The following is an 11,234-nucleotide window of genomic DNA, read 5'->3' as shown; positions in this document are numbered from 1 at the left end:
TCTCCAGGTCCTCCAGGTCCTGCAGGCCTGAAGCTGCCCTCCCCTGGTCTACATTCTGAACCTACTGATCTGATTAATCATAGATCACCACTGGTAACTTGGCAACCAACTCTGGCAAACGAGGAGGAGAGTGCTAGCTAGCGTTAGCATTTAATAAGCTAGCGTTAGCCTTGCATAGGCTGGTGTATACACTGGAGAGGTTAGCAACTAGCATGCCTAGGCTGGTCACTCACTTTATTAGATATGAAGTTTTTTGTTTTCAATAAACCTGCTTGGTGTATAAAATCTGTAACTTGTGTTCGATGGACTGTAACTGAATTCGGCTCTCAGTAATCAGATTACCAGCTGGATTCAGAATATAATCTGCTACGTGAAGTTTCCACTCTGGGTGTGCAGCAGCCTGGATCTTTTCTCTGGGCTGCAGGTTTTCTGCTTGTCTGACAGAAACACCCTGAAGTTTCCTCCCTCAGATGGAAACAGTTTTCCAACTTTTCATCTGTTTTCTGAGAAATGTAGAAGTTTTGAAGCTGAAGTTGCTCTGATGATTGACCTTCATACCAAACCAACTTTATTTATAAAGCACTTTAAAACAACCACAGCTGATACAAAGTGCTGCACATCAAAACACAACAATAAAAAATAAATAAAAAAAATAAAAACTCTTACAGTTTAAAAAACAAACACAATTTAAAACTGGATCCTGAAAGGCAAGTAAAATAAATGGTTTTAAGACGAGCTATAATGGTGGACAGTGAAGGGGCCTCTCTGACCTGCAAAGGCAAGTCGTTCATCATGTCCAGATCAGAAGCAGCAGAAATGACCAAACATTTCCAGGATTCCCAGGGAATCATCCTGGAAATCAGCAGGATTCATGTTGGAGAGGAACTTCCTGTTGCTCAGAGAGTAAATGCTGCTTGGCTGCTGTGCAGGGCTGCTGCTGGGCAGGATGGGAGAGCGCGGCGCTCCGCTGGTCAACGTCTGTCAGTGCATCAACGAGTGCGTGATGAAGATCATCAACGCTGCTGTGTGGTGAGTCAAAGCGGTCGGATCAGCAGGTCCAGGCTTTCTGAGCTTCTCCTTGGATTCCGTCTAGATGTAACCAGAACTAAACTCAGGAGCTGAACCTGCGTCTGGATCTTTGGATCTGTTGTCAACACAATTTGTTCCCTTTTCTTTGTCTGAATCTGAAAAATTCCCAAGAATTTCAGCTCCAACAAAACGATTCTCAGTCTTGAGGTTGAGTTGATCTGGAAAGATGCAACCTGTGATGTCATAGACCCGTCCCTCTGCAGGACTCCGCCCTTTTTTTGGCTCCGCCTTCAGGACATTGCTGTCTCCTCAGGTACTTCCCGTTTGGGATCATCTTCTTGGTTGCGGGGAAGATCCTGGACATGCAGGACCCGAGCACGCTGGGGAAGAAGCTGGGCTGGTACGGCATCACCGTCCTCACCGGCCTCTTCGTCCACGGCCTCGTCCTCCTCCCTCTCTTCTACTTCCTCCTCACCAGGAAGAACCCGTTCAGCTACATCCGGGGACTTCTGCAGGCCATGGTCATCGCGCTGGCCACCTCCTCCAGGTCAGTGCCGCTGCAGCCTCCGGCATCATCCTGAGCTCTGATAGAAACGGAGTGAAACCTCCATGTTCCTCAGCTCTGCCACGCTGCCCATCACCATGAAGTGCCTGCTGGAGAACTGCCACGTCGACCGGCAGATCGCCCGCTTCGTCCTGCCTGTTGGAGCCACCATAAACATGGACGGCACGGCACTGTACGAGGCTGTGGCGGCCATCTTTATCGCTCAAGTCAACGATTATGAGCTGGACCTCGGCCAGCTGGTCACCATCAGGTGAGGAGTGTCACCTGGCCTGAGCAGAAACAGTTTGGGCGTCTCCGTGCAGACGAGGGGATTCGCCCGTATGCAGACGATTCTCTCATTTGTTCCTCCAAAAAGAGCAACTGGACTCTGACCGTCTCCCTCATCTTCCAGCATCACGGCCACAGCCGCCAGCATCGGAGCCGCCGGCATCCCTCAGGCCGGACTGGTTACCATGGTGATCGTCCTCACCTCTGTGGGCCTGCCGCCTGATGACATCACTCTGATTGTGGCCATTGATTGGATCCTGTAAGTACTGAATATCGGTAACTGTCCTTGTGTAAGCAGAGACGGTTCCTTGTGTTTGGAGTCTGATGGCGCCCCCTTCTGGCCCCACAGCGACAGGTTTCGCACCATGATCAACGTCCTTGGCGACGCCCTGGCTGCAGGCATCATCGCACACCTGTGCCGAAAAGATTTTCCTCTGAGCGAAACAGGAAAGGTAAAAAACAGCCGATGGATTTATTAGCATCAGCCAGGAGACATAAAGCAGGGGCCAGAACTTTTACTGACCGGGTCGGGTCCATCCGGGTCATCCGGGTCGGGTCCATCCGGGTCATCCGGGTCGGGTTTTTCTGACATGGATCCGGATCACCAGCTTTGTTCAGTTTGTTTCGAGGTTCAACAAAGTTTTAGTCATAAAAATTCCCAGTCAGACATTCCTTCACGTATCGTCGGGGGCAACAGGTTTAGTTTTCTCAGCTGAATTTATGGAAAACCGAGGAATCAGCAGGAATGTCGTTCTGAGTTCTAACCGGTTCTGTTTCCCTGCAGGCGGTTCCGTCGTATGGAACCCAGAACCGCCACAGCAACTCCTACAGCATCAGCGTTCCCATGACGGAGATCCACTCCCACCGGCTCCCGCCGGGCGACCCGCCGGGCCCCCACCGGGCGCACACCGTCTACTACAACATCTGCCAGGTGTGATGGACCAGAACCGGGTCAGGCAGCGCTCCTCAGACCACCTGGTCTGGGACCGGAGAAGAACCGGAGCCGGACTCTCCGTTCCGCTCTTCGACCAGCCGGTCCTTCTGGAGGTGAGCTCCAGATGGGGTCAAAGGTCGCTCAGACCGAAATGATCCACCTCATCCTGCTGGTTGGGGGCAGGTTGTCTCACCACTGGAACCGGGTCAGAACCTGACAGAATCCTTTCATGCAGACGGATCGTCTTTGTTTTTGTGGCTGAAAAAAACGATCGACTCCGAAGCCGGGAGGATTCCCACACAGCCTGGTTCTCCAGAACCGACCGGATCCAGAACCTGCAGGGATCCAGAACCTGCAGGGATCCCGGTTTGGGATTCAAACCTTGACCTTTGACATGCAAGGAGACTGGATCCAGAGTTCTGATCCGGATGCGTGTGGCAGCAGAACGGAGCGATCTGATTGGCTGGTGGTGCTGGCCCCGGTCAGGGGTCAAAGGTAATGAATAAGTCCAAGTGCTCTTCGTCGCGGCGCTCCTCTTCCTCGGCCGCGTGAAGCCGCCGTGCTTTAACTGCTCCTCTTGTTGAGGATTCTGGGAATCTAACCGACATGTTTCCGGCTCAGAGGTTCCGATTCTGTTCATCGGGACTCGGATCAGAACCAGAGGCGGTTCTTCGGTTCTCAGATGATTCAGCTCAGACATTTTAATCTCATCGCGTTTGAAGAGCGATTCGTTTCCAACGCCAGAACAAACCGGACTCTGACCCGCCTTAACGTGACCTCTGACCTCTACGTTCCTCTGCCAACTCTCAGCAGTCAGCCAGTCACATCTATGTTTTTATATCTGTGCTGGTTTTTATTGGATGGTTTTTTGTTTGAAGTCTTGTTTGTTTCCTTATTTGTTTTCTTGTTTTCGGTTTCTATTTCAGTTTTTGTTTTTTTTTTTTTGTGCCTTTAGTTTTTATTTTTGTGTATGTCTCTTTTTTCACTCGTGCTCGCTCAGACAGAAATACACCTGGAGGCGGGTTTTGTCTAGGACGTTTTGGTGTTAAAGACACGATGAACCGTGTCAGAATGTTTGACGTTCAGACGGCTCAGGTTTCAACTTCTCCATATTTTCTCCTCATTTCTCTGATCAGCCAAATAAAACCTGAAATAAAAAGTTTTTTTCTGTTCATTTCATGATTTTCTACATCAGACCAAAACATTTTATTACACAAATGTAAAAATTTAATACATTTTCAGAACCAGAACAGACCTGAGTATTTATGGGGACACGCCACACTTTTCAGATTTGAAGCATGTGTTATTTTTTGGTTTGTTTCTCTGATAAACTCCAGCAGAAGGCCTCAAGTATTCATGCATAAACCGTTTCCATGGCGATGGGCTCGTATAAAATACAGGATCAATGAGACACGAGGTTTCCCATCATGCATCCTGTGCACACACACACACACACACACACACGCTGGTTGACCCTGAGGTCATAAATCCAATAAGGTGAGCGTGACGGCCGCACGCCGCCTCCCGCAGCAACATGCTGCCGCCGCAGATGATCCTGCTGCTAATCTGCCTCAGATTACAGCAGAACAGGCGGGATTAGAGAGGAAGCAGCCTGAAGGAGACCAGAACCCCAACAGGTCAAAGGTCACACTTTAAAGTCCTGAAGCTCTGAGATGAGAAGGAACCTCAGAAACCTCCTGGTTCTGTTTGGTTCTGCAGAGACGAAGCTCATCATCATCGTCGTCGTCTTCATCATTCCTCAGTGAAGTCAGCGAAGGCGGGAAACCAGAGCCTCTCCTTCCTCTCCTCTGCCCTGCGACCTTCGCTGACCTTCTGCCTCCGTCGGACCCGGTGGATCCAGGCCGCCTGCGCTGCGGCCAGACCCATCATGCACACCTGCAGGAGAGAGCAGGTCAGTGGGAGGTCAGCCGGAGGTTGGAGGTCGCTCGGCGGTGGTGTCAGTACCTCCAGCAGCAGCAGACCGGCCGTCAGCCCGGCCACCAGCAGCAGGTTCTTCTGGGCCCACAGGACGATCCGCTGCAGGCAGCCGGCCGTGAAGATGTGCTGCCGGGCCGCCGCTTCCTGCTGCTGCTGCATGCCGTAACCGCACATGGTGTTCAGCACCGTCTGCAGGGACAGGAGCAGATGCAGCACAAAGATGCTGTGGACAGTGTCTGAATCCACTGCTGTTTCAGCAGGAAATCATGGCGGGTCATCAACAGCTCGGATGATTCACAACGTCCAGCAGGGGGCGCAGCTCCTGCTAGAAGTTTGTTTAGCTTTGTTCCATACTGAGTCAAGTAATGTACTCGGCGATTTGGCGGCTGAACGGCATCAGCTCATCGGTTACATCCCCGGTTTTTAACAGAACAACATAAATGTCCTGCCTGGGCCTTCAGTGCGGAGCAGCATCAGTGTCTCCATGTTTAGACCGAGCATGGAGGAAAACCAGACCAACTGCTGTGAGCCTTCCGTATGTCTGCACGAAGTGCTCACTACCGCCACCTCCTGGACATGAAGTTATCACATTTAAACAAGATAATTATCATTTTTATACAATTTATCACGTTATAACGTAATAATGCTCGAAATGTTTTCCCCTCCGTGACACAATACGCTTCCATGGTGTTTTACTTCCTACATGTTGCCGTTTATTTTGGTTTTCCATCCAGGTTTGGACTCTGAGCCACAACCAGAACCCGCCCGCCGTCTCTGGTGGAACCAGACCTCGTAAATCCGTCACACCTGTAGAAGTTTCATTTTGTGTGTTTTAGTTCTCAGACGTTTACGGTAAATAAAAAAATTAAAATAAGAAAAATCCAGTTATCTCCACGCAGCGTCCAGAAAGAGGTGATGTTCTGCTTGTTGCCCAACAGCTTCGGTCAGCATCCAGCTGTTCATGAGCTTTTTTAGGACATATTCCTGCAGTTTTCTAAAGAAATATTGAAATATTAAAAAGGTAGATTAGCTATATGGACAAAATATCCCGACCAAATTTGTAGTCCAACAGTATTTGTAGTAATAGTGACGCTAAACGGGACGAATGTCTTGTTTACAGTTTGGTAACGATATTAGAAACAGCAAAAGTCATTTATGTTAATGTTTGATTAACATAGCAGCTTAATTAAATAAAATTTACCGTAAACTTCTGAGAAACATAACACACAGGTATGACGGATTTATAAGAAATCTGCTGAGTAAGCAGTATGTGACATAACATCGATGTGCGCATAAGGTTTGCTGGATTTACGGTATGACAGACAGAACAAGTTCACCTCGCTGCAGCAAACAGGAAGGGGCGGGACGGACCGCTGTCGGTCTCAGACCTTATTTGGAAATGGGACCATTGCACTCCGGAAGTGAAGGGGGCGCTATTTCCTGTATTATCTGCGGTCTCCCGTTTTTATTTTCTTTTTGAATCTGTGATATATCTTAAGCTTTAGGAAGGATTTCCACTCTCAGAATGTATCTGAACTTCAATCTTTTATTTACGTAAGCGCAGCTCACAGTTTTTAGCAAATTCTGTAGTTTTCGGTGTACTTCTAAATCTGTTCCTTAGTCACATCTTTTTGGGCCTGCTACTGCCTCTAGTGGCGTGGGGGTGGTAACACAACCAATCTAATTACATTACTAAATCAGAATACCACAGAGTCTTTATTACTTATTATTAATTCTGGCATTACTGGAAGAGTAAAAGATAAATTCCCTCACAAATGAACATACCTTTCCATTTTCTTAAGGAAGTAGATCTAATTAAATGACATAAACAAAACCTGAAAGTGGTTCCAGTTTCTCTCGATGGCCAACCTGTTGAAACTGGCAAATTTTAAATTCCTTGTGTCATTCCTGGACAGTCAGCTCAACTTTGCTGAAAACACTGACTACATATTTAAGAACTGTTCTCAGAGACTCTATCTTTTAAGAAGACCCAGTGATCTTAGGGTGACCCAACTTGAGGTTGTGTACAACCTTTGCTGAGGACAGAACACCTGTTCTGTGAAATTCTGCCCCCCTGTGTCGGGATCGCGCACTGCAGCCAGAGAGGATCCGACCATTTCCACGGCGCTTCTGATCGATTTATCGGTAAAACAACTCATAATCATGTCAAGATTGTAACTTTCAGTTTAATCAGCAACTAACAAAATGGTAAAATAAATAAATAAACGAGATCTTCTTACACCGTTTTGTGTTGTTTTTTAATCGCCAAGAGAATCGGTCTGTTTCCAACTTTTGTCACTTAAGCCTGACAATTAAAACCAAACACAGGTTTCCAACACGTTGTGTGTATTTATGATCTTTCATTGCTCTCTATTTGCCAAAGTTCTGAGGGGGAACCAATTATTTTAGCTCCCTGTTCCCCTCCAAAGAGCGTTGAACAGGGAGCAGGTCAGGAAATTTCAAATTCTCAATGACGGTTATGTGTGATAGTATGACTGAACCACCGACAATCTGTCATATTTTACATTATAATGGGATTTTCCACAAAGCCTACACTATCATCCTTTCAGTAAGTCTTAATTGTCTGTGCCCTGCTATCAGCAGCTTCCATCCTCTTATATCAGCAATGAAAGATCATAAATACACACAACGTGTTGGAAACCTGTGTTTGGTGACTGACTTTTAATTGTCAGGCTTAAGTGACAAAAGTTGGAAACAGACCGATTCTCTCTTGGCGATTAAAAAGCAACACAAAACGGTGTAAGAAGATCTCGTTTATTTATTTATTTTACCATTTTGTTAGTTGCTGATTAAACTGAAAGTTACGATCTTGACATGATTATATGAGTTGTTTTACCGATAAATCGATCAGAAGCGCCGTGGAAATGGTCGGATCCTCTCTGGATGCAGTGCGCGCTCCCGACACAGGGGGGCAGAATTTCACGCAAGACTGGGTCCAGCCGGTCTGACCTGGTTCTGCAGGTGGACGCAGCAGGAGAAGGGAACGCCGCAGACTTCCAGGCTGGGGTTGCTCTCAGAACACTCGAAGTAGACGTTACGGGACCAGTCCTTGTAGTTTTCCACGCCGCAGCACTGGAACTGGAACACAGCAGCTCTCCATTAAACCCACGCCGCACTTACAGCTGCTTTGGTCATCCAGCTCACCTTCTTCTGGACAAAGTCGATGGCGTTCTCTAGGTCCCGATCCTCCCTGTAGCGGACGACGGCCTTCATCATCAGCATCTCCGTCCTCTCCATCACCTGAACAGCATCAGAGTTCACACCGGATCTCTGATGTTCTGCATTCAGCTCATGGTGTTCTGTTACCAAGTCGGTTAAAACGTAAGTCACGGCTCCAGCAGCAACCTGCAGGACTAGAACCACAGCCAGGATGGACAGGAACTGCAGGAGGAAGCAGAGAGGAAGATACATCAACAGGAAACAACAGGAAAGAAATAGGGAACCAACAGGAAACAAACCAGAAAACAACAGGAAACCAACTACCAGCAACGTTCCGCTAGGGGACGCTCTCATGCTGCTCTCACTAACTCCTAGTTTGCAGTTCTGCTAATGCTCCATTAGCAAAACTTAAAATTTTAGTCCTTTTGCTAACTGTGTCTAACAAAGTAAATACATTTTTTCATTTAAGTTATAAAGCGGATGTTTTTAAAACTTTCATTTGATCTGTTTTCAACATCTGTGTTGAAGTTTTGGTTATCAACTGAATTGTTCAGGCAGACATTTTTAGCCATATTTAAGGGGCGTATAGAATATGTAAATTATAATGTCAAATATTAAATTGGTGCTTAAGAGTGTGAGTCAGATATAATTTGAACTGAAGTTGGAGCTTTAGCATTAGCTTCCTATAAATACCATTCAGGTATATTGCTTTAGCATTAGCTTTAGCCTGAAGCTGGATCAGTATAGTCTTTAACATTAGCTTCCTCTAAATAATGTGTTGCATTTTGTGTTAGCATTAGTGAAACTAATGTTTATGACTAAAGCTTTGGATTAGTGCAGCTAGCGTTTTAGCTAGCGGTGCCCACCACGGTTTTCCATTTGTAGAAGGAAGAATGATTTTGGTGATTCTCAGACATTCAGGTCAGCCCAAGGTTTTCATTTCTGTCTCCAGAATAATTCTGGATAAAATTCCTTCAGAATAGAGACGTCAGGACCTTCAGTCAGACTCAGACCTGTTCTGTCGTCAACACACAATCCTTCAGCTGGATTCTGAAGGTTTTCTCTGCTGACTCCCAGTCGCTCTGGATAAAACGATAAATAATTACAATCAAGATGATTAAATACCATCTTCAGCAGGCAGGTGGCGTTACGCAGCGCTCCGAAACATCCCAGGAAGGTGATGAGGAACATCAACAATCCGACGACAATCAGCAGCAGCGCTGGGTCCACGGTCAGAGTGTCGACTACATCTGCGCACACACACACACACACACAATAAGTGTTTGACTTCCATTCATTTCTGATGGTTCCCATGGAGACGGAAACCTCAGCAGGTAATTGGCCGACTGTTTCACCATCAGGAGGAAAAGTTGAAACTTGTCTGGATCAGGATTGTTTCCTGGTTTCGTCTTCAGGAATGGGATCAGCAGAATTTCCTGGAAACGGACCCGGATGTTTCAGAGACGCTTTTCAAACCAGAAACTGTTGCTATGGAAACAGGACACGAACCCTGTAACGGGCTTAACTCTGCGCTGCTGCTGCATCCCTTCCTGAAACCCAGAAGTCTGAGCCCGGTTCTAACTGGGCTCAGAACGGAACCAGGAAACCAGCTGCTGCTGGAACGACCTCCACTGACCTTTCTCCTTGGCGACCTTGGCGTAGATCCCGACTGCGATCAGGATGGCGCTGACGACCTGCAGAGTCACACAGAGAGGTTCTGGTCACTAACTGGATTCTGGACTGGACCGACTGGTTCTGGTTGGCAGATGAAAACTTAACAGGTCAAAGTTCAGCTTTAACTACCAAACAGGACCGGACAGGAAGCAGAACCGCTGCCCCGCCCAAAACCACAGCGGTCAGTGGGAAAACATTCAACCTGGTTCTGAAGGTTCTGAAGGTTCCAGAGGTTCTGTTTTACTGGACCAGAACAAATCAAACCTCCAGCAGCTGCTCTCCCATTAATCCATCAGTTTGAGACCCAGAACTTTCAGTCCTCTGTCTGGCCGTCACGGTTCCGGTCCCGACCCGGTGACCTTTACTGCACGTCTCCCTCCATCCTGACTTCCTGTCACCTCACCGACATACAGGAAAACAAAACTACTTCCTCCTTCCAGCTGACGTCTGGACCATCAGCCCCCTGCAGGGTGAGGCGTGCGGCCCAGATGGAGGGTCGGACCGGACCGGCCCGGACTCACCCAGAAACAATAGCAGAAGAAGAACAAGGTGTACTTGACGCCGCGGTATCCTCTCATGGTGTCTGTCAGGAACATGCTGCTGGTTCCTGATCTGCAGCCAGGCGTGTGTCGACCTGCTGCGGCATTCCAGCTGCGGCATTTCCAGCTGCGGCATTCCAGCTGCGCCTCCTCCTCCTTCACACCTCACACCTGCTCAGCCGGCCAGCACAGCGCCCCCGGCAGGCTGCGTGTGGAGCAGCACGTTAGTGTGTTTTTAAAATGTTCAGTTTTTTAAAACCTGCGGAGGGCAGAGAACCCAAAAATTATACTAAAGTAAAAAAGTGTAGTAACATTTACACTTTTTCAAAAAAGTTACTAAACTAAATGTAGTTGAGTAAAAGTAATGAGCGGCTACCCTCAGAACCTGTCCAGGTTTGTGTTGGCTAGGATGAAAAAGCTCAGCTTCAATGTAACAGTCAGGAGCAGCAATGAACCAGGCAACATGGCGGCCAGAAACTGGATAACAAACAGTTCTGTCAGAACCAACCGGATCCAGTCTGGTCTGACGTCACACATGACGTACCGCAGAACCTCTGACTTTCTGTTCCACCAATCATTTCTCTAAATGACCAGGAACATCTCAGGCAATGATTTCCTCCATGGAACCACTTCGCCCCCTGCTGTTTTCTGCAGAAGCTGCGTGGCAGAATGTGGCAATAGCGGTGACTATTAAACTTTTAAATATTGCAACCAACAACCCCACCTGAGATCTTGAACTAGCCAGCGTCTAATATCTCCAAAAAGGCCACGCCAGGTCGGGACAACAAAGAGAGGTGGATCATAATGTTTAAAAAATTAACAGTTTATTTTTTCCAAAAGTTTAAAATAGGCTTACAATAGAATATATACTTTAAAGGAGACAGTTTACAACTTCACAGAATACATATTGCACATCAGCTCTTCAGCGGCAAGTTGTTTTCAAACCCAATTAATAACTAAACAAAAAAATTAATACAGAAAAAAAACACTGCAACCCAACAAAGAAAAACATGCAAAGCAACGAACAAACTAAACAACAAAACAAATCAAGCAAGCGATTGACAAATTAAACCTACATGCAAACAAAAAATAGAAAGAAATACAAATT

General features: G+C 47.1%; 3 protein-coding genes across 8 annotated transcripts in view; 2 read left to right on the top strand and 1 right to left on the bottom strand.

Annotated features, from left to right (window-relative positions):
• Positions 1 to 10,643, top strand: part of LOC103131011 (excitatory amino acid transporter 5-like) — a 20,259-nt gene extending 9,616 nt beyond the window's left edge. Inside the window, exons 6-12 of one of the 3 annotated variants that reach the window (XR_001660470.1) lie at positions 930 to 1,029; positions 1,343 to 1,576; positions 1,650 to 1,844; positions 1,986 to 2,120; positions 2,211 to 2,313; positions 2,646 to 3,161; positions 10,628 to 10,643. Coding sequence is in view for 2 of the 3 variants with exons in the window: in XM_007542548.2 (XP_007542610.2) it covers positions 930 to 1,029; positions 1,343 to 1,576; positions 1,650 to 1,844; positions 1,986 to 2,120; positions 2,211 to 2,313; positions 2,646 to 2,798 (920 nt within the window). In the remaining variant the exon portion in view is untranslated. Of the gene's footprint in view, positions 1 to 929; positions 1,030 to 1,342; positions 1,577 to 1,649; positions 1,845 to 1,985; positions 2,121 to 2,210; positions 2,314 to 2,645; positions 3,483 to 10,627 lie in introns of those variants that run through there. The other 2 variants (XM_016666329.1, XM_007542548.2) reach the window with 2 other exon arrangements.
• On the bottom strand, positions 4,070 to 10,205 carry LOC103131009 (tetraspanin-33). 4 transcript variants are annotated; one of them, XM_007542545.2, is made up of 8 exons: positions 10,109 to 10,205; positions 9,550 to 9,607; positions 9,039 to 9,163; positions 8,061 to 8,135; positions 7,899 to 7,994; positions 7,704 to 7,832; positions 4,761 to 4,922; positions 4,070 to 4,691 (listed from the first exon to the last, which is right to left on the bottom strand). In XM_007542545.2, exons 1-8 carry the CDS (start codon positions 10,181 to 10,183, stop codon positions 4,548 to 4,550), a joined length of 864 nt encoding a protein of 287 aa, XP_007542607.1. In that variant the 5' UTR covers positions 10,184 to 10,205; the 3' UTR covers positions 4,070 to 4,547. The 4 variants fall into 4 exon arrangements, with proteins under 4 accessions (XP_007542607.1, XP_016521820.1, XP_016521822.1 ...); XM_016666334.1 differs by having other exon boundaries at positions 7,899 to 8,135; XM_016666336.1 differs by having other exon boundaries at positions 7,899 to 8,135; positions 9,790 to 10,195.
• Positions 10,256 to 11,234, top strand: part of LOC103131010 (gastrula zinc finger protein XlCGF57.1-like) — a 6,943-nt gene continuing 5,964 nt past the window's right edge. The window contains exon 1 of the mRNA XM_016666330.1: positions 10,256 to 10,349. The gene's annotated coding sequence lies outside the window, so the exon portion shown is untranslated. The remainder of the gene's footprint in view (positions 10,350 to 11,234) is intronic.

The sequence above is a fragment of the Poecilia formosa genome, unplaced genomic scaffold, assembly GCF_000485575.1.
Source record: "Poecilia formosa unplaced genomic scaffold, Poecilia_formosa-5.1.2 Scaffold708, whole genome shotgun sequence".
In the NCBI taxonomy this organism is placed as follows: Eukaryota; Metazoa; Chordata; class Actinopteri; order Cyprinodontiformes; family Poeciliidae; genus Poecilia; species Poecilia formosa.
Note: the sequence above shows the minus strand (reverse complement) of the source record. Positions and strands in the feature narration are given on the sequence as shown.